We start from the raw sequence: 27,269 nt of genomic DNA, 5'->3' as shown, positions 1-27,269 counted from the left end.
ACTGGTGTGTCTCTAAACACCTTTTAGTTGCTGATGTTTGCTACTTGGTCTCTTGATGAAGTGAAGAATTATTGCTCCCTTTTATGAATAAGAAAATAGAAGCACAGCAGCATTTATTCACTCACTCAGGATCTGCCACAGATATGAGAGGGGATCTGAATCTCATTTCAGTGTCGCTCAGTCTGTTATCCTTCCTTCTTTAGGTCATGTCCACATGACCCTATTAGTCATAACCATGGTCCACTACCTAATGAGAGATCTTCAAATAAAATTGTAAGCTTTCACTGCTATGTTTGCAATTTCACCTGCTGCATTGAAAGCCAAAGAACAGATTTAGTTTAAAAAGGGCTGCAGAGAAAGTGGTACTGATAAATCTCTTTTTGTTAGCCAAGAACAGACAGAATACAAAAAAAACCCCAAATAGATAAGATGGTTAAGGACATGTGAATTACATTTTAGAAAGGCTTCTGCTTCAATAATTTAGCATATTGCAAGGAATGTTAAAAAAAAAAAAAATAAAAAAAATCTTTATCTATTTCAACCTGACATTAATTCAGAATTTTTCAGGCAGAAAGTGTCATTGAATCTAAAAGTAGGTGGCAAAAAGGACTTACAGGAGCTAGTCAATGCTTGTGAATTAGTACTGGAAGTTTGCATTACTGAATTGTAGGAAAAGATGCAATACTGGTGTTGCAGATAAATGTCATTATTTAGACAATTTAATTTTGTCTTAATTTTTCCTATTGCACCCTATCACAGTTGTACTGGGGTGATTTTTTTAGATTAGTTCTGCCTCTTCTCCATCTCAGAATTATCATTGTAAACTTTTTTTTCAGGTTGAAGAGGGCATTGAAACAAAAAACTTTGTGTCAAAAGCTGAACTTAGATGGGGTTTTTTTATAGCCATGGAATCCAGAAACTTGAATCAGTACCCTGTTGTATTTGGCACCACAAATCTCCCAAATAATCGACTACCCCACAGAAGTGGTATACATTTTATAAGTCCTTATGGGAGATAGTGAAATATCTGACCTATAAGAAAGAATATAACTTGTGATTGGAATTCTCCATCTCAGTGCTGACCAAGAAGACAAATCCGCTGATGGCCTAAAGTTGAGCTCAGCGTCCCGCTGTTGCTTTAGCTGCAGCAGGGTGCACCAGTGGGTTTTTTGGGCTGCATTTCTCTCAGATGAAATACAGAGTCCTGCCTATGGTACATAAACCTTTGTAATACCCGGTGTCACACCCGAGTCCAACGATCAATTGCCTTTTATTTGCTCAGTGCTGCACGGTGCCATGTTCCACCCACAGCCCCGGGAACTTTGCCTTTTCTCTTGCAGCCCTTATCGAGTACACGGAACAAGCCAAGACATCCTGTAACTTCTGGATCGTGTTCAGTGTGCCCCTGCACAGGTTTGCCTCCAGATCCTGGAAAGCGTGCTGTGCTCCCGTGAGCTTCACCTCCCAGCTGGGGAGAAGGCTGGCATGCTCCGTGGAGGAACCATCCAGGGAGTTTAAAAGAAGCTGCGTCTTTTTGTATGGTGCTGAAAACAATCCCTTCTGCTTGTTGTGACAAACAGCTTCAGGTAGAAAAGAGGACACAAAACAGCCAGGTAGGACAATTTCTTCATTTCTTCTTCTAGGAGAAAACAGTAAAAACTTGCATAGGAACCCAGATTTCAGCTATGTTTTCCTGTGCATTTTTTTCCTTTTGCATACTGGGTTATGGTGCATCTGCAAATGCTGGTTCTTAATAATGAGTCTGGTGTCTTAATTTTCTGTATGTAGTGCTAGCCCACCAATGTTTGCATGTGCTCAGCACTGGCTCCAGAAGGAACAGGATGAGGTTCTTGCACCTGTGTGAAGTGATAGAGGGGTAAGGAGGAAAACCCACATGAGCACTCAAGACTCACACATTAGGAAAACTCAAAGCGATGAGTTCTGCTCCACTGTCTGTATAAATGTGTGTGTATATATATACACACACACATATATATAATGTTTGTTTATTTATTTGTTTGTTTGATTGTTTAAGCCAATTTTCACATTTTAAAGGTGGAATTATGTGGCTTTACCAGTGCTTCCAATGCCATCACCCAAGCAGGAGCATCTGAGAGTGTAGATCACAGTCCATTAACAACTTTTCCCCATGTGCTCCAATGACAGACAGCAGTGTGAGATGGTTAGACTGAGAGTTGGGCAGCACTGCAGTGGTTCCAAGGTCAGAGCTGGGTGCATGCCCTGTAGACATGGCTGATAACTATGATCCATAGATAAACAAGACTCCTTTTCCTTTTCCCTGACTCACTCCAGCGGCCTGTGGAGCTCCCTGAATACCTCCATATGTGATTTAGCACTACTCTTTCATCCATTGCTTCCTTCCTACTCCATTGTTCACGTGATTCTGAGTTTGCTGGGATATGCAGCTACTGTGGGCTGCAGTTTCAGTGGCAATATGGATTACCAAGTAGTTTAACATCAAGACCTTCACTTGCTTTCCCCTGACCTTTGGTGGGAGCTGTTCTGTGTAATTTATACTCTTGTCACTAGAAATGTTGCCAATGCATTCCCCACCTGCCATTGCACTTCTTGGACAAACAAGACTTGGTTTACTTTTCCATCTTAAATGTACAGATTTGGCTTTACAAGAGTACAAAAGATACAGGTGTGAGGGGCGTGAGAACAATGGTTTTGCTTAATTTATGCTTGTTTGCAAGGGACTGCTGTCTTGCATTCCAGTTAGAATTGCTCTCCCTGCTATTCTCTTCTAGACCTCTTCACCCTTGGAGCCATGTCCTCAGAGTGTTTTTCCCAAGGGCTCTGTCTCTGCACTGGGTGGGGTGGCTGGAGTGTATCCTGAAGGCTGTTCCTCCATAACAAAGCCATCCAAACTGATGTGTATCTCCTCCTGAGCTGCTGTAGTTTGTAGGAACTGTCATGTAAGCATAAACTAAAACTGATGGTGATTTATGTTTGTTTGTGTGACTGTAAACCATGACTACTCCAATTAACATCCTCTCCAGCTATATATGCTGCAAGATCAGACGCCTCAGCTGCCTGTGTTAGATTTCCCAGGTACCTTACAGAAGTCCCCAGTCTCTACTACCTCCAAATAGAGGCATCCCACATTAAAATCACTGATTTCCAGTGCTTTTTGTTACTATTACACCCATCAAGCAATAGGTTTGTCTTTTGGTTTAAGTCTCATTCTAGGCCTGTCTCTCTTCATCCTGGTATGCTCCCAAAGTTTCTTTTTTTCACATGTGAATTCTTTTGCCTCTGCTGCCTGGCCTTCACAGCTCCATAAGTATGTTTGTTCTTTCTTTAACTCTTCTTCTTCAAGTGATGTAAGAGCCTCCATGGAGGCCTTTTCTTGTTTTGCTAAGAAACAGAAGACTAGAAACACAAACCAAAAACTTGAACAAAATTGTAGGACACTTGCAAGATCAGCTGCAGACTGCAACAAGTTTCCAAGAAATCATTCATTTAAAACCTTTCCACTACATCAGATATTGATTAATGAAGCAATATATACTTTGGTCTGTTTAAATGTCATGCCTCACAGACAGGGTTGCCTCATAGCCCAAATATTTTCAGGAGTCTCAAGGTATATCTGTGTGATGCATAACTTTACCACGAGCCAGAGCAAATTCCCAGCTCCAGCCAGACTCCAGACACTACTTTTGACTCTGTGTGCTTGCCAGATACTGTCATTCTCTGGATTGTCACCAGTTTCATTTCTGGTCAACCCTTGCTGCAAACTGTGCTGCAGGTGGACTGGCCAGAAGAATGTGCTCTTCTTTATTTAGTTTACAAACAGCATTTTTTCTCAGCATTTTTTTCATGGACTGGTGTACATATGTTCTTTCCAAATTTGCTGCACAAACTGATTTGGGACACTGCCTTTGCCTAATCCCTTTGTGTTTTATGCTGGTGGATTTTTTCTCCTAATGCCAAAATAGCAGTTTGACCGTAGGAAAAACTTCGAGTCCATGCCTTTCTGGGCAGACACAACCTGTTTAGCAGATGGCATCCAAGGAAAGGGTTTTTTTACCGGCATAATAGGCTACAACATGGGAAATAATTCCGAATCCTGGTAGGACACTCAGACCTCTGTCTGAGCTGACTACATGTCTGTACCAAGCTCATCCCCAAAGCTAATCCAATCTTGCTTCTTCTAAGAGAATTTCATTTACTGACACGAGGCATTTATTCCGTTCTGATTACACCACCTTTGCCAAGTCTTTAGGGATTACATGTGTTTTTTAGTACTTTGCTTCATCTAGGGAAGTTGGCTGGACATCCACAACTTCTCTGGGCAACCTGTTCCAGTGCCTTACCACACTCACAGTAAGAATTCTACCTAATACCTAATCTAAACCTGCCCTCTTTCAAATTAAAAGCATTCTCCCTTGTTCTATCTTTGCATGTCTTTGTCAAATGCCCTCTCCAGCCTACTTGTAGCCTCCCTTCAGGTACTGAAAGGCTGCTAAGAAAGTTAAAAATGTATTATCTGAAATAATGGAACATGGCACAAAAAGAACGTAAAAGAAAAAAACATACCCTGAAGATTATGCTTAAGAGTACAGTTCCTCCTTGTCTGCATTAATCCTTATGTGGCTTCCACCACTCTTTCTATTATAATAAGCTGGGATGTCCTGCAGTTATCTAAAGATAACTTGGGGGGAAGAGGCACCAAAACTGATTGAGTTTGCTTCAGTGCCACACCAAGCTAGAGGGTCATGGCCCTTGTGTTTCTTTTCATTTCCTTATTAAAAAAACTAGTTTCTTTATTTCTCCTGACTAGGCATTTGGTGCCCCACAGCACTGCTGAAACTTTACTTAATTCCCTTTAGTCCCAGAGTCTTTGATTATGTTTTCTGCTGTGTACCTTCATTAGCACATTACCAGCTTCAGGCTGTGTGTCATTACCTTCTGGAGCTACACTGGCAAAACCTTGGTCACTCTGTCAGAAGCAGAAAATGCTGTCTCTTCTTGTGGGGCCCACAACTTACTTAACCCTGCAAGCAGCATATGAAAACCAAACGTGGTGCAACAAACTGTAACTCGGGGAATAAGGTGTTTAATTTAAATACCTGCCTGCCTTTTCATGTATCTCCTTGATTTTAAAGGGATCTTCTGTGATAATGCATCATACCCCAACTGTAGAAATGGCAAAAATTAACCTCAAGTGAGCTACACCCGCAGAGTCCTTGTGCCTGTGTGCACCGCACGTTTCTCTCTGATTTCTCTGCTGCTGTCTTTTCCCCCTGCAGGTTCTCCTAAACTCTTGGGAGAAGAGCATCCCTCTTTAACACTGCCATCACCTCCTGAAGGCCCCATGCACCCACCAGGTTACTCCTCTCTTTTCTGCGGCTGCAGAGGGAGATGCTGCAAAGCAGTGCCACAGAAAGGGATCTGGGGGTCCTGGTCGATGGCAAGTTGAATATGAGTCAGCAGTGCCCTGGCAGCCAGGAGGGCCAACCATGTCCTGGGGGACATCAGGCAAAGCATCACCAGCCAGGTGAGGGAGGGGATTGTCCTGCTCTGCTCTGCGCTGGGACAGCCTCACCTTGAACATTGTGTGTAGTTTTGGGCACCACAATGTAAGAAAAATTTTAAGCCATTAGAGAGTGTCCAAAGGAGGGCAACGAAGATGGTGAAGGGCCTTGAGGGGAAGCTGTGTGAGGAGCAGCTGAGGGCACTTGGTCTGTTCAGCCTGTAGAAGAGGAGACTGAGGGGAGACCTCATTGTGGTCTTCAACATCCTCATGAAGGGAAGCAGAGGGGTTGGCACTGATGTCTTCTCTGTGGTGACCAGTGACAGAACTCAAGGGAATGGCCTGAAGTTGTGCCAGGGGAGATTTAGGTTGGATATTAGTAAACAGTTCTTCACCCAGAGGGTGGGTGGGCACTGAAATTGATTCCCTAGGACAGTGGTCACAGCACCAAGCCTGACAGAGTTCAAGAAGTGTTTGGATGATACTCTCAGGCACATGGTGTGACTCTTGGGGATGGTCCTGTGCAGGGCTAAGGGTTGAACTTGATGATCCTTGTGGGTCCCTTTCAACTTGGCATATTCTGTGATTCTGTGACTTCTGTTTCAGTCAACAGGAACTCAGTGCTTAAATGCTGGCTGTCCATGTGCACAGAGATGGGAATAATACAGGTTTTTGCTCTCAGGCATGTAAGCACAAAGGAACACGCACATCTGTTAAACACCTGGAGAACAGCTATAGGAACAATCCAAGATTAATTAAACTTGCACTGAATAAAAGCAAAGGCTGGCAGTGATGAGACCTGGCTATGCTGTGGCCATACTGGTGGAGCTGTGGTTATATATGGCTTATTTACTGCCAAGATGGTGCTGCTGTTGAAGTGCAAACTGTCGATAAAAATGTCATGCAGTTTTGTTGGGGAAATATTCAGGGAAATAAATGGTTTTGTGCCTATTTAAGTCATATTGCATTACAGTAGACATTTTAGATTTTCAGTTAATTATTTAAGGTTTGATGTTCCAGAGGGGAGCCAAATTCTCTCTTATTAATACATTAGCCTCCCTGGGCCTTGTTTTATATGATAGCTATTTTTTTTCTGACCCTGCTCCTCTGCTACCAGGCAGAGGTTTCCTTGTTCTTCTCAGAGTTCACAAAATTTGAGTTATGACAGGTCAAGAAGTCACTCAGTCCTGGTCACCAGTACTACAATAATATTCTTCTATGTGCTCCTATCTGTTTTGGGATAATGGCCCTATGGAATGTTGGTGCTGCTGCATATCTCTAAAATGAACATCATTCAGTCACCCCCAAGGTCCTCCTGACCTCTCTTAACTGGGCTGGCTTATCACCATCTAGCCAGCAAAAGCTGTAATAATATAACAAGGACTTAATCATAGAATCATAGAATCATAGCATGGTTTGGGTCAAAGAGACCTTAAAGATCATCTAGCTCCAATACCCTGCCAAAGGCAGGAACATCTTCCACCAGACCAGGTTCTTCAGAGCCCCATCCAGCCTGGCCTTGAACACCTAGTGCAGTAAATATTACTTCAAAATACACAAAAGATCATTGATAATGTCCTGGAAGGCAGCAGGTTGCATCCATATTTTTCCTGGCAGGATAGGTACGATTGTAACCTGGAAAAGAGACAGTAGAGATATACATGCACATGGTATGTTTAATTTGGAATTATGGTTAAAGTGCTTATGAGCATAATGGGTGTGATGACGCCCCACTGAGTTTTTCATGTGACAGATGACTGACTGTCAGAGCAATATATAATGAACCTCATGAAAGACTTAAAGAAATAAATCCCAGATCTCTTGGCTGATGCTCTAGGGAATGCAGATCCAGAGATTTCCCATCCTTTCCACACATGCCTAGCACACAAGAGTGTGCAGTGGGGGATAAGGCTGCGTGGCCACAGTACAAAATAGTCTGTCCAGTGTCATGGACACTGCTCCTCAGTGTCACCTGTGCTTCCCCCCTGGAAATCTGATGGGCAGATCCATCACAGCCCCATCCATCTGCTGAGCTCTCCCAGCACATCTGTTAGGCTGCACTGCTTGCTCTGCCTTGGCAGAATATGCAGAGGAAGTACGTGGGCTAAGCATAACTAGGACTAGAGCATCTCTGGGAGGCTACCTAAGACTAAATATTGTATAACCATTACACAGGTCTTCAGGTGATGTTATTCCATGCCAAAAGCGCCATTTCTCCCACAGGTGCTGCCCGTTTTTCCCATATGGGAAGACTCTGTAAAATGCCAAGGCTCTGCATAGGTTGGATTTGCTCTGTACGTTCAATCACGGGGTCCCACTGCGGGGTATCCTGATTCCTCAGTGGTATGAGCTGGGTTTTTTGATGTGTATCTGAGGGCTGTGCATGTGACAGTGTCTGAAGTGCCACCAGACACAGCACATGTGTCTGTGGCAGCTACTGCCTTGCAAATAGCAGCCAGCAGCCTTGTGCAATACCCCAGTCACAGAGCGAGCTTTCCTTGGAGGCTCTAACAAGCTGGGCTGTCGCTTTGCCCTCAGCTATTGAGTTTTTTCTATTCACATAGGCATGATTAGCTTTTAATGAGCCCTCCTGAGCATCCCCCCGAGATTCCCCTTTTTTCACTGGTGATGATTAGGAAATATGCACTAATCACAGTATGGACACATCTGGAGTTTGCTGCAGCGGCTGATTAATCCCTGTGCTTTGCCTGTACCGTCAGGCACATGCAGTGTTGTAGGACAATGAAGAGACTCAGATTTATAATCCAACAACATAATCCTGAGACAGGCGAATATCCATCAGCTCCCACTAATATCTGTGACCATCAAATCACTTAGTTTCTCATAGGATCACACAGAATATTTCAGGAGAGCCATGAGACTTCTGCCCTTGCAACAGCCCCTTCTCTATCAGGGCAATGAAATTTTTGGCCAGAAGGGAGTTTGTAAACACAAGATCCCAAATCTGGTGGGAACTGGACTCAGAAATGAGTTAATCTCAGGCTTGTTCCCTGCAGAACTGATTTTTTCTGAAGGTTTATCTCCCCTTCAGTGTAATCTGAGCAGCTCAACACAGATGAATGCTCTTCGATCAAATATTTGCAGCTCTGCTCCATCTCCCATGGGCTACAAGGCAACTGAGAGACATTATTTCAATTTCTGTTTTAAAACATCAGGAGGTATCACATTTGCAGGTGTTGGTGCCAGGAAGATGAGGTCAACAGTACCAGAGCAAGCTGCTGTTATCTTTTCAAAGACATGAGTCTGTGGCTTTGTGGATTTCTCATGATTTTACCCAGCTGATTGTTGTTTGTCAAGGGCTTGGAATACTGGGCAAGGGGCTTTGGTGGAGAAAGGGCATCTCTAGCCACGCATCCTTCCTTCTCTGCTGCAGGTAAGTAGCAGTCCACCAAATCCTGATCAGTACGACTCAAGTTATTCTGCACACACCCACAGAAACTATTCTCTGACCATTTCCATGTAGCATGTACTGTGACAGCTCCCAGCTTCTGGAGTAATTGATGAAGTATGGGAATACTTCTGCATTAACCTGCAGTACCGATTCTGCACACTTCAGATTACACCCAGAGGGATGGATACATACAGCTATGAATCCAGAGCATCCCTTCAAATTGAGTTACTTTGGAATTCTACCAGTTTAATTCCTTGGTGGAGAAGTCAAATGAGTTTGACTAAGTGGCTCCCAAAAGGCAAGGACAGCACTAGAGCAACTGGTCATTTTGTGACATTGCCTTTCTCTGCCCATTTCATTTGCCTCCTACAGGCTGGTCATGGTAACAGGAACATGAAGTGTTTAATTTTCCCCTCCTCTGCAGTGTTGAGGTGTGCTTCCTGGTGCCAGTTGGACAGTTCCACCTGCCACATCTTCTGCAGGGATCAAGGACACTGCCAGTGCACTTCATCTTTCCTTACCTGTGCTATAGTATATTTTAGGACCTTTGGTCATTCATTAATCATTTTATGATTGTGCTGGTGTTTCTTGGACTACTGCAATTTACAACTTGGATGTTCTTCCTACACTCCTTTTTTTAAACAGCTCTCTGATATTAAAGGGGTGGACAAGAGTGTCCCAATTTGTTCCTTTCAGTCCTGTATTTCTTATGCATCTTACACTGACTTTTGACAGCAAGAGGATACACAATGCTCTGGTGTGGCCTCAAATTGAATATTGTGTGCAATTTTGGGCACCACAATATAAGAAAAATATTAAGCCATTAGAGAGTGTCCAAAGGAGGGCAACGAAGATGGTGAAGGGCCTTGAGGGGAAGCCATAAGAGGAGCAGCTGAGGTAACTTGTTCTGTTCAGCCTGCAGAAGAGGAGACTGAGGAGAGACCTCATTGCAGTTACAACTTTCTTGTGAGAGGAAGAGGAGGGGCAGGCACTGATGTCTTCTCTGTGGTGGCCAGTGACAGGACTGGCCTGAATTTGTGTCAGGGGAGGTTTAGGTTGGATATGAGAAAAAGGTTCTTCACCCAGAGGGTGGGTGGGCACTGGAACTGATTCCCCAGGACAGTGGTCATAGCACCAAGCCTGGCAAAGCTCAAGGAGTGTAGGGATGATACTCTCAGGCACATGGTGTAACTCTTGGGGATGGTCCTGTGCAGGGCTAAGGGTTGGACTCGATGGTCCTTGTGGGTCCCTTCCAACTTGGCATGTTCTGTGGTCTCTCATAACAAAGGCAGTTGGGACACGATGCCTATCTGACCCTTGCACACACTGCAGGTGCTCATAACAACAGATGTGGCAGGGGTCCCCACAGTGAAATAGGCTACTTATCCCTCCCCTACACAAGGAGCTTCTCACTGGCCAGGACTAGCAAGGAAAAGATAGAAAAGCTAGGATGAGGAAAGCACAGGCTATGGGAGGAGATTCAGTCATCTAAGGCTGACCCTTGGAGGTTTGTGAGGAAATCCTCCAGCACCATGTAGAAAGGCTTTTCTGGAACTGTGACAACCATGGTTAGAATGAGCAATGCACTTGTGTTGTTCTAGGAGACAGAGATAAGTTTGGGTGGAGATTGTACCAAGTCTGGGTGCTTGGGGAACCCATCTTGGCTCCATAGGTCACAGCTGCTTCTCTGCAGAGAGAAGAACCAGCCATCATAGAGCAGGTCAGGCTTCAAACCTTGCAGTTCAGGAGTTGTAGACTGCAGTTACAAGACAGAAAGGGAAAGCAAAGTCCATCAGTACTCCTTTTGAACTATACAGGTTCTTTGGGAAAGCATCTAGATGACAGAAATTTTAAAAATGGCATTGTCATAGGGAAGGGTTCTCAAGGACTGACATTTGGTTTAAGTCTACGTTGTGGGATGCTCCAGAGTGTGTTTCTCTCCTTTCCTCTAGTTCTGCTCTCCAGTTACTCTGGGGTGTATTGAGCCATTCAAAGCTTTACTAGGTCACCAGACATGTTGGGTTCTGGGTGATCCAGAGAGTATCCTCTCCTCTGTCAGCTTTGCAGGGAGAGCAAATCTGGTCTGGAGAGTGGGCTGAGGGCACCCCTTACACATCAGTGTCAGTAAGACTTCATTTTTAGATCTTGATTGTAGTTGAAACACCACAGTTGAAATGACTGGAAGCCATTTTCCCAGATACAGTCTTAGGATAAGATCTTAATGGCATGAATTTAAATCCACCCCACTCTGGCTAGCCCTCTGTGACTAGTGGGCCATTGGGAAAGTGGAGGATTAAAAGGTGAAGGACCACAGTATGGAGGAGGCTGCCTGGCCAAGAAAACAGCTCATTTACTGGAAAAGCTATAGAATGAACTTCTTCCCACAACTGTGGGTCATGGCAAGTCACTGCTGCCTTTCTGCAGCTGTCCAGCTGAATTCCTGCCCAAACCATGCTGGCTGCAGTGCACACTCAGACACCCAGCATACGTGTACACCCTTTATACCGAACTGAAATTCCGACAACTGACACTGTGGGCAGCAGTGGTCCCTGGTGTGTCCAGAAATCCACAAAGGCTGATGCAAATGATGTGATGATTGGGAAGATGCTATCCAGGGAAAAACTGTAAGGCAAGGACAAGAGAACTCAGAGCTGAGTTCATAACCCTGAGTCACTCCTGCTCTTCTGAGTGCTTCCATGTATGCTGAGCTTCCCTACGTGAGCAGGTTCACCGAAGTCCACGAGGAAAGCATAGCCGAGGGAAAAAGTTATTGGCAATGCATGTGAGGTGGATTTTCAGTGCCAAGAAAAATCACTAACAAATCAGCCTACTAAACTTTTAGTTATTTTGAAGTCTAAACAAGCCCCAGCACTTGCATATGCCTGTATGTCAAGGGAAAGAGATAAACCTAACTCTTGGAAGGAAGAAATGACTGTGGCCAAGGTCAAAGTGGTAACAAGCAAGTATAAAGACAGCAGCAAAGGAAGTGGGAGTAGTGTGGAATGAATCGTCATCAACTGACATATTAAGATGCCACGAAAAACGCAGATTACAGTTAAAAGAAGGAGGAAAGCTCCAGAATGAAGGAAGAACAAGGGATTCCCCAAATATGTAGAAGGACCAAAATTAATCCAGATCCTTGTACTTTTGCTCGAAGGAAAAAATGTGATACTTGGGCTTTGCTATTGAGACGTGCGTGGTCAGAATATGAGAAATGGCTAGTGCAGGGGGAATTTCTTCTCCAATTAGATGCTGTCAAGTTCAAAATCATCTGAAAATGACCTGGATCTTGAGGAGATTAGTCCTACATGCCATGTCCCAGGTTGGCTGTTTGAATGGATACTGTGTGTTGTAAGTAGGAAGCCAATTCAATGAATATTGTCTCAAATAGGTGTTGCTTGGAATAACCCTGGAGTCATGTAAAGGGGCATAGGGTCTTGTTCTTCTTTCAGAAATGGTGCTATATGGTCCATTTAATTCCCTCTCTGTTCTGCAACCTTCATGACCATTGGAATACTGCCATTGCAGCATCCAGAGTGATCCATAGCTTTCCTCTGGACAGCACTCCAGAAAATTTCACTTTCTAGAAAATGCTCCTTGGCAAAGCCTCAGCTCTCATGTTACTATAATTAATCAGCTGATTAATGCATTCAAGTGTTTATGGGTAGGCTTGAAATTAATTTTAACAGTGTTCATGTAAACCCAGTGGGAAAACTCAGAAGCTGAAGGAAAAATCAGAGACAAATACATCTAGAAATCCTTTATGTGAAACATTCTCTTGTTGTCTGCAATAGATGGAGACATTCCTGTGAGGCATTACTGTGAAGACAACTAGGGAAAGAATATGGTGGTCTTAAAATAATTGCAATTCACAGATATAGGGAAGGAAGAAGTGGATTAAAGTTGTAGTTGTCCTAGTTTTGGTCTTGTAGTGTACCTGGTAGGAAAAACACCAGGGAACGGGCATACAGGAGGGCATTGTGAAGGGTCCCACAAACTAGGGGAAAAAAAATGAATGTTGTTTTGGTTGAAGGTGGGAGAACAGGTGGGAAGGTTGGGAGGTTTATGAGAGTGCTGGGGGGTTCTGGTGAGGAGGGTCCCTGTGACCACAGTGAGGCCAGGCAGATGTTCCAGAGCGCAAAGGGAAGGTCACGCTCTCGGGATGAGCAAGCGCCTGACATTTCAGCACCAGAGAAACCCTCTGGCTGGCTGGAGGAAACTCTGTGGTTGAATTAGGCAATTGTGCTCTATGAGGTTTTTCTCTGCAGACTTTTTGCTACTCACAACTACTGGAAAGTGGGTGAGGTGGAGCCTTGGGATCAGCTCATAGGACAGTGTCTCTGGGTTTAAGGAGACCTCACCAACACCAGTATTACAGATACAGAGAGAGGGGCTGCTGCTGAGAAATGGATTCCTTACCAAGTTCATCCTTTTTGAAAGCAATTGGATATGTTGGACTTCTTTACTCGCTTGGTTTCCTTTTTGAAAGCTTCCGCGTCGGCAGGAGGTAGGTAAAGCAAACAGCTGTTGCCTCTCGAATTAATTGGGGTTCCCCAAGCCTAGGTGCTCCGCTTTTCTATTTTACTCTTTCACAGTTTGTAGTGCTGAAGCATTTTATTTTTAAGGGAGCTACTACACTCTCCCTATCTACAGGAAACAGAATTAAAAAAGAGACTTTGGCAAGGAGCCAAGCCCAGTGACTGAAGTAAGAAGTAGGGAACTTGGAGTAAGTTTAGTTACTGGGACACTGTATGTCAGAGCGAGTCACCGGTGGATTTTAAGGGTGTCGGAGACGATCACGTGATGCCCATTTCACAGCGCAGGGAAGGTTTGGTTCCTTAGATGAATGTCCCGGCGCTGTGACTACGAGCGAAGCTGTCGGTCTTGGGAGGGGATAAAGCTGCGTGTAAATGAGAAGAGAGGAGTGTACCGGAGTGCTATGGAGGGCAGCAACTTTGTTGTTGTGACTTTTACAAGCCTTCGAGGGTAAGATTTAATGCTTTCCTTGCGCTCGCTTGTTTTCTCTGCAAGTTTTGGGGGGCAGAAAACGTTTCGGGTTTTTTTTGAGACCCAAGAGTTTTGCGAAGCTTAATCAAAGTGCTCGGGGTTGAGTTTTTTTCTGCGGGCGAGCTGAGAGACGTCTGGGTGGAGTGAGCCGGGCTGCGTGTGATTCCGAGCAGCAGCAGCAGCAGCAGCCGCCCGGGGAAGCTGCTATTGTTTGTTTCAGAGGGAGCAGACTGCGTTTCTTTTTGGGAACCCGCTCTGCCACAGCTGTTGATCCGTAACTTGAGCGTCGTTGCAACTAACTTACCCACAGGAGCTGAATGCAAATTTTTGACTGCCGTCCTGGTGTCAGTTTAAAGAGTGTTTTAATGAAGACAGATGGAGGATATTGGATCATTACTTTAAAACGTGGCAGATAACAGACTGAGCCTGTTTCCCGGCAATTACAGCTAATTGCATTGGCACATTTGAGTGTAGGGGTGAGAACGCGGAGTTTCATGGGTTTCTGTATATATAGCTTGGAAAAGCACCTAAAAATAGCTGTGGGGCTGGCTCACCTCATCCAGGATACCTCTTCAGGTGCGGAAAAAGTGGGGTTTCAGGGGTACTTTCAGATTCTTTGCATTGAGTCAATAGATTTAAACCAGAGTCTCCACTCCTTTTGTAAACTGTGATGCCAAGAGCGATCATTTATAGCGCCTTAAACTTGTTCCAGCTTGAATTCAGTCAAATCTGATTTTAGTCCTGAAAAAGTATATTTTTGGGATTCAAAACACACATTTCAGTTGTCTACCCTGCAGCTCGCTGTGTTTGCAAAGCAGGGAGTGGTACGACACCTGTTTTGCTCTTCAGGTATTCAAACACAAGAGGATGTAAGAAGGGGTGGAGAAATACAAATAGTAATGTATTTCAAAGCTGAAAGATGATTAGAACTAATTATTTCTAATGGCTGAAATTTTCGCACCTGCTTTTGAAAGGAAAAAGCGAATTCATCGTTCTCTTTGGAAGCAAAATTTGAAAAATTGGACTGAAACAGTATACCTGTAGTTCAAAGGGGTCTCTTCTGAAACATGCCTTCGTGTGGCATGTGGCAAGGTCAGTTTATGCCAGCTGTGCCAGGCCTTACTAGAGCATTGGTAAGGCAAACAATGGACTAGTATGTCCTTTCTTGTGATACCTGGGAGTGAGTGTGACTGTCCAGCTCTAGCTCCTGACGTGCACGCCCTTAGCAGCTATACAGCTAAGGCATGGAGAAAATAGGAAGTATGAGGACCTAATGTATTTTAAACCTTTAATATTCTCCCAGCTGTGCATCCAAATCCAGTGTAAAGTGATACATGTTCAAAATTTAGCGATTTGGGTCCGGTTCACCTCGTGGTATTTAACATCATTAGTCCACCAAGAGCAATGGGCAGCACAAGTGGTTTTCAACCTTGTCTGTCACAATACCCAGGGCTTGGGATCTGCTTTGTCATGTGCTGAGTTATTTGTTTGATATTTAGTACTTTAGCTTGAAAAAACCCCCAGAATTCTAAGACCTGCGGATATTTGTGGTTGTTACACCAGCTGAACATAGATCTACAAAAAAATTTAACTTACAGATCTTCCTTGTGTGCAAAAACTGACCTGACATGGAAAGGGGAGTGGAGGCATGGTGTGCTCTCTGAATTTGTACCTGGACAGGGTTGTTTAAACGTTTTAGGGTGTACATATACCACAGGATGTTTGGTGGCAAAACTGACTGGAGAAATCTGACATTCTCCTCCTCTCTGGGTTCTTGCTTTTAGTACTACAGCCCATTTGCTGCCCTCTCAAATCTGATACGACCAGTGCTTGGGCAGGAATTTCAGTCTGTACTGTACTACACCCCATGATCTGGATTAAAATAACCCTTCCAAAAATGATTGTATTTAACATGGATCATTTCACAGAGTCTGTGAATGAGGTGATGGGAGCAAAAGCATCAAGTATATTCTGATTTGTATTTATCATTGAATCTGACGTATCATATAGCTTTGTCCAGAGAAATGGGGTCAAGAAATGAGCTGTGCTTTCCACCTGCAACATCTGCTCTCCATTCATCCAAATTTGCCATGTCTTCTCTCATTTTGGTACTTGTGATTGTAGTGGTGGGAAGGGCCTCCCTCTGTCTCCAGTTTGCAGTATAGCCATTGCAAATTCCACACATTGTGGTTCATTGCAACTTGCCCCTCATGCAGGAGGAGCTTTGCAGTTGTGTTTTCAAGCCAAATCTTAGATTCTTGGAATGGTTTGGGTTGGAAGGGACCTTAAAGATCACGTAATTCCAACCCCTTTGCCATGGACACTTTCTACTAGACCAAGTTGCTCAAAGCCCCATCCAACCTGGCCTTGAACACTTCCAGGGTTGGGACAGCCACAGCTTCTCTGGGCAACTTGTGCCAGGGCCTCACCCTCACAGTAAAGAATTGCTTCCTAATATCTAATTTAAACCTACTCTCTTCCAGTTTGAAGCCATTACGTTTGTCCTGTCATTACATGCCCTTGTAAAAAGTCCATCTCCAGCTCTTTTGTAGCCCCTTTAAGTATTAGAAGGTGCTCTAAGATCTCTCCAGAGCCTTCCCTTCTCTAGGGTGACCAACCCCAGTTCTTGCAGCCTGTCTTCACAGAGAGGTGCTGTGGATATAAAAGTGCTCTGAGCCCATGATTAAACTGTCAGTAGCCATAAAGCAGGTGGATTGTCTTTGCAGAAGTGTAAGCCATAGATAGACAGTTTATGGAGCCCCGTAGGTGCAAGAGTGTTCTCTAGTAAGAAGAGATAATTTATTCATAGCTTATACCCCCAAATCTCCATAAAAGAGGAACTGGGAATTTGAACTTTAATTTCTGCTAACATGAAAATTTCTGAAAACACGGGGAAGGAACAAGTTTCCTGTTAAGATGAGGGGTTGGACCAAATTCTATGGGCCCAGTTGATTACTGAGTAGTGCAGAGTACCTGAAGTAAACAAAAATTAAGAAAATCCCAAAATAATGAAATGGAAAATGGAACAACAACAACAAGAAGTCCAGAAGGTCTGACACAGACTGTGGAAAGCAACTTCAGGATACTGAAGCAGTGCTTCACTTTGCCTCTGAAAATAGCTGGTGCCAGGGAAAACTTAAGACAAACAGGAAATTGCCTTTTTTCTGACTACAGAAAGTTTTCATGTGTTTTATGGGTTTTTAATTAGTTCAGGAAAAGAAGACTGTCAAAGTGTCTTACCAAAATTTAAGAAGCACTTCATGCCACACAACAAATGAAATGTGAGAGAATTTTTTTCCCAGAAAGTGCAAAGAGAAATTAAAACTGTAATTAAAATTGATGTGAGTGATATGAGGCTGATGATCCATCATGGCAATTTTGGAAGGGAAACTGAATCTCAGATTTAAAAACCAGATAAGTAAAGAAAACTGAACAGGGGCATGAATTTTGATTACAAGTGAAATCTGTGACGGACAAAAAAATACCCTGAGGTAATTTGTTGGTAAGTGCAGGGGCAAAGGTGTTGGACCTTGCAAGTAGAATTGAGAGTCCAAAATACCCCAAGAAAAAGACCTAGGACTCCGGGGCCAGAAGAGAGAAGCTCAGCCAAGAGACAACACCTATCTGCAAAGGTTGTGCTAACTAAGAAGAAGGGGAACAGTACCTGCTGCACCACCACAGGGGACAACTCAAGCATTACATGTGTGTGTTTGTTTTCACACTTGCAGCCGGTGGTCAGTGAACTCTCAGACTGAAAACAGACACCTGGAAGTGTGGTGGTGTCCTGTCACCGAGGGGAGTGTGAGCAGGCAGCCACACACAGAAGCTAAAGCCAGCATGAGAGTAGCTTGCCTAGGTAAAGAAATGTGGGGATTAGATGTGTGAGTCAATAACAAAGCAGCAAAGGAAGATATTTGCAATATTATGAAAATAAAGGGTACACCTCAATGCAATAGGGGTGTGTCCAGCCCTTAATGCCATCGTCTGTGTGCCCATTGAATACTGACTGACACATTGTCAAATAACATTGTGGTTTGGGCAAGCCAGGAACTGAGCTTTGCATAAAGGACCGGGTCAGCTTGGGAAGGATTCATAACTCCTAGGATCTAACTAAGTAAGCAGCTGTGCCAAGTCTGTGTGGTGGAAATGCCGTACCAGAGAGGTAGTTGGTACAAATGTATATGGCAAAGCTATCACCCTGTGTCTGCCCTAAAAGGCAAAGTTTTGTGGGAATGGTGAGCCTGTAAGGATATTAGTGCTGGCCTGTAAGGATATTTGGTGGTAACTTAAATTTGCTGCTGGGTGAAGATGTTCAGTGGATGCAATTCTAATCGAATGGACTAAGAAGCTGTGGGAACTAAAGGTGCCCTCCATCCCAAAACAGTGTATTGTTTCAATCTTCTTGTCATGCTGCAATTCCACCAGAAACCAGGGTTCAAAGAATCACAGTAATTAACAAAAGCTGAAGGAAGTTTCAGGGTTTTGTTTGGGAGATGTGAAAGTCTATTGTTTGTTTCATGCTATTATTGCTGAAAGAAGGCTTACAACCGCCCTCTCTTCTCTGTTCCCCCACGAATATAAAACTTCTTTTTTCCCTTTTGCTGAAATTATATGCCTTGTCAATTGAGTACGCAGTTGGGAGATGTTTGGTAGCTGGGGATTGTTTTTCTAAATTTTTGGCAAATACAGCAAAACCCAGAGTTCATATGGATCATGTAATCATCAATATGATGATTACAACCTGTCAACCTTTTGCATCCTTCTGCTTCCAGTGAACAATGATTATTGTTTTCCTGAAATGTTTGACAAATACAGCAAAATCCAGAGTTCATATGGATCATGTAATCATCCATATGATGATTGCAATCTGTCAACCTTTTGCATCCTGGTGCTGCCAGTGAACAGTGATTAGCAGATCTGTGGCTCATAGTGCTTTAGGAAATCTGAGGTCTTTACCTCTGTGTGTGTGGGTGGTGTGTCTCGGTCCTCTATCTTATGCGGAACTATCTGTCCTAGTTTAGTGGGGTTTTGTAAGACTTAATAGGAATTCCAAAACATGAAAGAAATATGTTGAAAATAATAGACTGAGGTCAGGGATGGAAAGTAAGTTTGGTCAGCAGTGTTGAGAAAGCTTCAGGTTGTGACATGTATTGTAACTTTAAGTGGTTTAGCTCCATGGGCAGAGAAATTTTAGGGACAGGTGTTGGCAAAGCATTTGTTGTGGTGAGCAGAAACAATTGGATGAGTAAATTAAAAAATGATCTCTTCCAAGAAGAATGGGCACGGAAGGGCTCCCAAACCCCACAGTGAGTGTCAAGGGCTCTGGACTCAGGGTGTGCAGCACTTATCTGGCTGGGTGAAGCTTACCTGCTGCTGTTTGCCTTGTCTCAGACTCACTGAATTGCAGCTGCTAAGTAGTTAAAAATAACAATAAAATTGTTTTAGCATCTGAAGTAGATATCTGGGCAGATATTTGACCTGTACAAGGATTGTAGAGACTTCTTTAGACTTTACCTTTATTTTCTGAAAAGATGTGAAGCCCAGTGTTGCACAGGTGATGTTGTATCAGGCTTGCATTTGGGCAGTGGCATGTGCATGTTTCCAAAATATTATGTGCTCCTTAGGAGCCCTTGGTCAGCACAGATAGCATAGGATAAAGTGCAAAAGCTACATCTGTCACCTAGAAAACTTGTTCTAGATAGATTGTGACTCCCTCAAATGTCTCAGCTTGGCTCTCTGACCACTTAAGCAACTGGCATGGTGTTCCTATTGATTCAGGCTCCTGGTCAGCCAGGCATGCCAGGCAATTCTGGCTTTTCTCATGTTCACGGATCCTCTAGGCTGTCAGCACCAATATCACCTTCAAGTCCTTTAAATAAACTTGTATGATGATTGTAACACTGAAACTTTCATTACCAACAGGTTTTGGTGTGATTTTTTTTTTAATGCTCAATTCCTCTGCCTGTCAGGATATATTCAGTGGCTTATATGCAGTTTTGGTGCCTGGCTTTAGGCTTCTGGGGCAAGTAGTTTGAAGACAGTGGGAGAAAAATTTTGTTCTAGTCCACCCCAGCACAGAGAGTAACCAGCAGTGGACAACAGTGTGAGCCAGCACATGTTGAACACAGGCGGATGTACAGGAAACCAGTGCTTCCCGTTGCTTCCTCCTCTTTAGGGAGGCTGGTCTTGCTCTGGGTAGTCATACAGTTCGTCTGTACCTTAAGTGCAAACCCAGTGCTTTTTCTCCTTTTCATATAGCACCACTGTAATGGGAATGTCCTTTTCAGTCTCTCCTACACCAGCCTTTTCTTTGTGCCATGTCAGAAGATGAATTAATCAACATGCCCAAGGTAAGGTAGCCCACACTGATGTCGTGCAACCTGAAAACCTAAGATTGTTTTGCATTTAAAACATTCTAGATGATAAACTGTATCTGTTGGCCATGGTGCCTAGGAGTTTGTTTCCCCCATTTTACGGTCACAGAATTACATGTATGTGCTACAGTATGTGTTGTGAGTTGCCTTCTCTTTTCTCTTGCAGAAGTTCCATGGAGTTGGACTAAAATAAAGTTTTGGGATGTCTCTATTTGAATTAAAATTTGGAAAGAAGAAATTGAAAGGTGAGTGTGGTCTGATAATACCATTGTCATGGGTGACGAGGTAAGAAGTACAGCACACATGTGAGTCCTTGATGTCATGTTTGGGAGCATGTCCTGTACCCATAGAGCAGGTGGGGGAAGACACGCTTTCTTTCCTTTTCCTGCATTTCATACTCCCTTGGAGGAGTGCTGCAGATTGTGTGCCAGTGAATGGGGGCAGGTCTGGAACAAACCAGGCTGCAAAGTTTATGCACCCGTCATGGCATGTGATTGCTCTAGGGAAGTTGGGTTCTAATGGTTTCTTACAAGAATCTTTTATGGGAGTGTGTGGATGAGCAATGAACAGGGAATGGTGTGATGCAGTCTTTTCATGATGAAATGTACTGATGCACCTCAAATTCTGTCTTCAGTTTTGAGCCCCTCACAGCAAAAAAGACATTGAGCTGCTGGAGTGTGTCCAGAGAAGGGCAATGAAACTGGTGAAGGGATTGGAACACAAGTCTTCCAAGGAGCAGATGATGAAGCTGGGGCTGTTTAGGCTGGAGAAAAGGAGGCTCAGAGGGGACCTTATTGCTCTCTACAACAACCAGGAAAGGAAATTGTAGTGAGGTGAGGGTCAGTCTCTTCTCCCAGGTAACAAGTGACAGGATGAGATGAAATGGCCTCAAGGTGCACCAGAGCAGGTTTAGATTGTATATTCGGGGAAATTTCTTTTCAGAAAGGATTGTCAAGCATTGGAACAGGCTACCCATGGCAGCAGTGGAGTCACCATCCTTGGAGGTATTAAAAAGTGGAGATTTGGCACTCAGTGATGTGGTTTAATAGTGGAGTTGGCAGTGCTGGGTTAACTGTTGGATTTGCTGATTTTAGAGGTCTTTTCCAACCTAAACAATTGTATGATTCTGTTTTATGATGGCAATGGCCCAGATATTCTCTTCAATGAAATGCAGGAAGAAGGGCAAATTTACAGAGATGCACCCTGAGACCACCGGAAAGTCTGCTGAGGGCAACACTAACTGTGGAGGAGGAACTTTTGTAATTCTTCCATGTGAGCTCCATGTGGCATCCAAATAAATGTGTGAAGATAGTCAACAACCATCCTCTGCATCACAATTCTCACTAGACTTTGCAGCAGAAATCCCTGAAGAGATGAATGCTTGGAAGAAGTCCTGTAGCAAGGCTACTGTCATATCCCTTTTCAGCCTCTTAGGGTGTGTCTTCCATCAGACTTTGCAGCAGGAACCACTGAAACAAGTCTTGTGACTTATCACTCCACTCCCAGGCCCATTGTGCAATCCCTGGTCAGGGATCCAGGGATGCAGACATGGTGAAGAGGGAAAGTCTCAAGCCTTTCCTTTCAGGGTGTTCCTCCCTGTATTTGATGAATGCAGAGATTATTGCCCTACTTGTGTTTTGACATGAAATTACTTTCCAGCCTCTCTGAGCTCAGAGGACTGAATAGCTTTTTCCCAGGGGTTTATTTTTGCAATTGTACTGCTATTTCCCCTTCCTGGCACAGGGCAGACTCTGAGCCCTGGTGTTAGGACAGGGGCATCCGTTTGCTCCTCTGATAGTCCCAGGAGGGGAGGTAGTGATTGCTCCCAGAGAAGGGTCTCTGCCAGCCTGACGTCTCTTTTCTCCATCTTGGCTTTGCAGATGAGGGAGCACAGGTTTGTCTGTGAGCCACTGTCCACTCGGGAAATCCCCACTTGAAAAGCAGTAGCTGTTCTGATTATCAAAAAGATTTTGTTGCTATATTAGGAAAGTTTTGTGCTTTGCGTGTGTTTTACCAGGGAAATGTTCAGCCCGCCCCCTTCAACCTAGTGTTTAAGAAACTCAGATCTTCCTAGATATAAACCCCACATTTTATAGGGAAACATAATTTATTTTCACATTTGATCACCAGTTCAGAACCAATGAATGCAAACTGGAGGAAGTTCAGAGAAAGATAAAGAAATCTGGGGTGATCAGGGAGTAAGGAGCTTCCATAACAGGAAGCTAAAAGAGTGTTTTCTCCTCCTCTTTTATTTTTAATTATTTTGCCTTGCTTCCCAAAAGCTGAAAAGGCTATGATTACTCCTTGCAAACATTTCACTGGAGCAAATGCCAGTGTTGAAGTGCTATTTTAATCCAAGAGTTTAAAAGCCTTTGTGTTTGCACAAAGTTCAAAGGACAGTGCTGCCTGAGAGCAGGCAAGGCTCTTCTTCAGGGAACATCCCATGTGCTCATCTCAGAGGGACAGTACTGCTCAAAGACCAAATTTCTGTTCCAAAACCAAAGCTGGATGGCATTTAACCTTACCAAAGGTATGACTTTCATGGGATGGAATGGATTACCTCAGGCATCAGGTGCTGAACCTGGGATCGGGATTGCTCCCATGAGAACCAGTGTTTCTCCACAGCAAGACATAGTTCTCACATGAGCTGAGATGCAGGGAAAATTGGATAGGTATAGTTTAGGAAGACAGGCCACATGGTCTAAATTTCTTGGAGAGAAGAGTCAGATTTTTATAGTTTAAGTTCTTTATAGAAGTAATTAGGGATGTAACTGAAACTCAGTGCATGTCAGACACACAAAGACGCCTGGAGGAAACCAGTTCCTGGATGACCTTGGTGAAGCTCTTCCAGGAGGAAGCAGGAAAGTAGATAAGCAGAAGTGATGTTTCTGAGGAAAAGATGCCTGAGATCTTTTACACTGAGGTTTAACCTACAATAAACATGGGTGAAATGGAGAGGGGAGACACTTTTCGTTCATCGAGTGTGTGGAAAGTGGGAGATGGCTAGTAAATGTGGAATATCTCTGCTTACTGGCTTCACCCCATGGCAGTTTGACTCAGCATTGGATAGGGTTAGTCAGGTATTGTCTATGAAACAAACAGAAGTAGGGAGCAGGGGGAACTCATCTTCACAAATAACATTATGCCAAGGCGTGTGCTTGCAGAAGAGGGAAGAGAAGTCATTGCTGCAGCTTCGTCTCCATAAGCCCAGACTAGGGGCACTGTGAGAGGAAGAGGAAGGTTATAAATTGAGCTAGGGCATTTGGAAAGCTTCACTGAGTTTTCCTTCTTGCTGCTGGGGACAGCCTGCTCTCCAGGGCAGCTGGGCTTTGAGCAGCTCATAGAGAAGGCTCCGGGCAGAGCTTGGCAGCTCATAGAGAAGGCAGCCCACGACTGGCTCTACAGAACATCGAGCTCAGCTGCCTTCTGGGATTCCCATTCTGATCTGATAGGAAATGTCTCACCACAATAGACATTGAGTATGAAAAATATATTTATTTTTACTTAATTTCCCAGGAGGGAAATAACTGTGAATTGAAAAACTTCTCAAAGTTCGTTTCAGAGCTGTATTTATTTTTATGATTTTTTGCATCACTTCCTATCACTGTGTATTGCTGTTATTAACAACATGTGCAATTGTGTCAAGCTGTGGCATTACCAGCAGGTCTAGGAGATACTGTTTTCTAGTAAAGGAAATTATATGTGCCAGCCAGTCGCTGTCAGAGTAGTTTTTAAAATAAAAACAAAAGACTATTTCAGCTGCTTTTTTTGACATGCTGATATTAGTCAAAATATTGTGAACTACTGTTACATATAAAACAAGGATACAAAGTGATATAAAATTCTAAGCCAAAATTGGAAGGAAAAAAAATAAATTAAAAGTTTTCTAAAATGAAGAAGAACAATTCCTACTGCAAATATATTTGAAAAATGCCTACTTTCCTTCTGAAGTGGACTGAAACAAACATGAAAAGATGTACGTGCTTCTTGAGAAATAGTCTGTTGCCAGGCATTTCTGAGATGTGGTGAGTCCTCACCTCTGCCCAGGGCCAGGACAGGTGGGTGAGACATGACCAGGAGTAGGAAGGGAAGGAAAACCAGGAGTGGTGTTATTGCAGGAGATGGGGAAAGGGGCTCTGTCCCTTCCCAGAAAAACCTAAATGGAAATATTTTCTGCTTTAAGGTTATCTAGCAGTTCTTCCAGGCCTGTATCCCAAGAGTGCTGTTTGACCACAAGTGTTGTACATGCTGGGCCAATCTGAGGCTTCCTTTTTGAGCTCTCTTTTCTTGTTTTCTCTCCCTTTATAGTGCTAATATAAAATGCTACTTTTAGAAAAGGGCAGAATCTAACACTGAACTTTATGTTCATATTAAAAATTTACTAGACCCGAGGCAGAAATATTTCCAGTTCACCCTCGGGGTTTTTTATTTCAGACCTTTCATCTGCTCTATGAAAATGGAGGTGTGTCAGTATATCTCCTAAGTGGGCTCTCTGTTAGTGATGCTAGTAAAAAAGTCATTTTGCTTTAATACCAGGGACATATGAAATGTTTGACATATGAAATGTGTGAGAAATTCCACTACGTGTGGTGTTTGTTTGATGCTTAGCAGGAGGCTGAGCTCAGTACCAATCCCCAAAGACACAGTCCATGACCACAAAAACGTGTCTCTTGCATTTCATTTCTTCAGGAGAAAGGACGATTCTTGGTTTTTTGAGGCAAAAGGACATAATAAATATATTTAATAACGGAGGAACCGGCAGAAGGAACAGGGGTAAACCCATTGGTGGTGATGTCTCTGTAAGGTCTTGCTGCAGGTTTTTTTAAATTAAATCCCTCACACTCAGCACAGTCTACTCCATTTCACAGATGAAAATGCAAGTGATTGCCAGCATAAATCCTCTCCAGCCACAGCAGCCAGAGACTCTCCATAGAAGAGGGGCCATCCAGACGTTAAAAATGTGTGGTTTTGTAGCGTGGAGCCCTGGAGAGCCCCTCCTTTGAGTCAATAATAAAAGACGTGTTTGTTTGCCAGGCAGCTGGGCATGTTCCCTCTCCGAGCTGGGCTTGGCTCTGACCTTCCTCTCCCCATTTCCATCCCACCGTGTTTTCATGGCTCCTCCTGCCCCAGCCATGCTCACTGAACCCTGCCAGGCTCTGGCTGCAGTTCAGGGCTGGGATGGGCTTTGGTTTCGTACCGCAGAGCAGCAGGCATGCCGGCACCGGTCAGGTTACAGTGTTGGGTTGACACTCAGGTAATGGGGGTTCAGCAAAGGTCTGTGTCCCAGGCTGGCTGTGAAGTATAGATATTTAAGCACCGTGACCCTCCAGACCTGTCATATGGCTCTTACCTTCACCCACCTATCCTCTGATCCATATTAAATGCCAGGCTTCTTGGGTAAAGATCCCTGGCTTTGGTTTTGTATGGAGTTCACTCATTGCAGCTCTGATCCCAGGAAGTCACTGCTGGGTTATGAACGTGAAATCTTATGGTATCAGTGCTATAAGAAATAATCCCATTCTCTTTAACACAATGGCAGGGGCTCTACCCAGATACAGCACCTGCAAATCGAGGCACTTGTTGCATGGTTCCTTCATCTCTCAGGATTGCAAAAATGGGCAATTATTGCTGTAAGGTGCAAGGAGATTTTGGCTATTAGCTTGTATAAGAACCTTCCTAGGGGAAAAGATTTTAGTTACCTAACACACTATGTGATGACTTGCCCTCTCCCATGGAATTGCCTTTCAATTGACACTGTAATTGTTTTTTGAGGAGGATAGAGGTACTGACTCACCATGGCAGAGTTCATTCAGTCACTTGTGCACGTGGAGGAACAGTCCAGCAAAGACCAGAAGACACGGCTGGGATTTCTCTGCCTGCAAAGAGACGGGTGGTCTCCTGGGTGCTGGATGCGAGGTCGCACTTGTGCCATTGCTGAGAGGTGATGCCAAAAGCTGGGTCACACAGCAATGATGAGGTGCCCAAAAGTGGAGACAACAAAAGTTGAAGGAAGATGGGACAGGAAGAGGTGGCAGGAGGCACATCATGAGATGTGAGACTCATGGAGGTCTTCTGAGCTTATAACCTGTTGGAGGAGAGATTTGAATTACAGTCTCAGAAGGGTCAGTTATGTGCTCTTGGGATCAGAGTAACTGTGTTACAGCTTTCACAACTTGATAAGGGTAACAGCTTTGCTAAGAACCATGCTATATGGGAATCCAGGGAGATGAGTCCAGCTCCTGGATGCCACTCTTTATAGCTGGTCCAGGGCAGAGTTTTTCCTCTTGAGGTCACTTCTTTAAAGGGTGGAGTAGAGATTATTACTTTTACAGAGTTTATGTTGTCTCTCTTCTGTTGTTAGGGTTAATTACGCAGATGCTCCCCTAATTGGGCTGTGTTCATTTCGTGCATGAGGTATCAATGCCTAGTTTGTATAGGACTTGGCAAAACCAGGCAGATCTTAATTTCCCATTTCTTGAAGCCACAAGACCCAATATCTACAAAAGCATGTTAAAAGCATTGCTGTTGGCACATCCTCCTTAGCATAAACCAGAAACAAATTTCCAGGCTGTCTGACCAGATTTTGAGTCTAACCTTTTGCAGGACTTTTCCGTGCAGCAGTCCTAAATGAAGAAGGCTGGTGGGCTGGCCAGTTACATTTATAGCTGATTTTTGGCATGGGTTTAATTTTATTACATACAGATGTTATTCTGCGGTTTAGCTCCTAAAACTGTCTGCCTGAGAAAACAGGCACTTTCCCAGTGACTTGGTCTCAGTGGTTAGACCAAGAACTGGGCACTAAGCCATATTTATGTGCGCCGAGTTTCCACTGATGAATAATTTAAAATAGTGTTCAGTGGCAGTGAAATGATAACTTGGAGCACAAATACCATTCCTTCTTTCCAGTGAGTGCAGTTTGCAAAAGCAGAACATTTGAGTTGCTTAGAGATATTAAAAAGTTTCAAGAAATTAAAAA

The 27,269-nt window shown here is 43.8% G+C and overlaps 1 protein-coding gene across 4 annotated transcripts in view; it reads left to right on the top strand.

Annotated features, from left to right (window-relative positions):
• Window positions 1-1,356: 1,356 nt before the first annotated feature.
• The window catches only part of LOC103761164 (phospholipid-transporting ATPase FetA), an 83,061-nt gene continuing 57,148 nt past the window's right edge, over window positions 1,357-27,269 (top strand). The window contains exons 1-2 of one of the 4 annotated variants that reach the window (XM_018077332.2): window positions 1,357-1,613; window positions 20,460-20,538. In XM_018077332.2, coding sequence (XP_017932821.1) covers window positions 20,496-20,538 — 43 coding nt within the window. In that variant the 5' untranslated portion in view covers window positions 1,357-1,613; window positions 20,460-20,495. Of the gene's footprint in view, window positions 1,614-5,489; window positions 5,525-13,034; window positions 13,420-13,596; window positions 13,899-20,459; window positions 20,539-27,269 lie in introns of those variants that run through there. The other 3 variants (XM_018077333.2, XM_018077334.2, XM_018077331.2) reach the window with 3 other exon arrangements.

Source organism: Manacus vitellinus, unplaced genomic scaffold (assembly GCF_001715985.3).
Source record: "Manacus vitellinus isolate BGI_N305 unplaced genomic scaffold, ASM171598v3 scaffold_36_pilon, whole genome shotgun sequence".
Lineage (NCBI taxonomy): Eukaryota > Metazoa > Chordata > Aves > Passeriformes > Pipridae > Manacus > Manacus vitellinus.
Note: the sequence above shows the minus strand (reverse complement) of the source record. Positions and strands in the feature narration are given on the sequence as shown.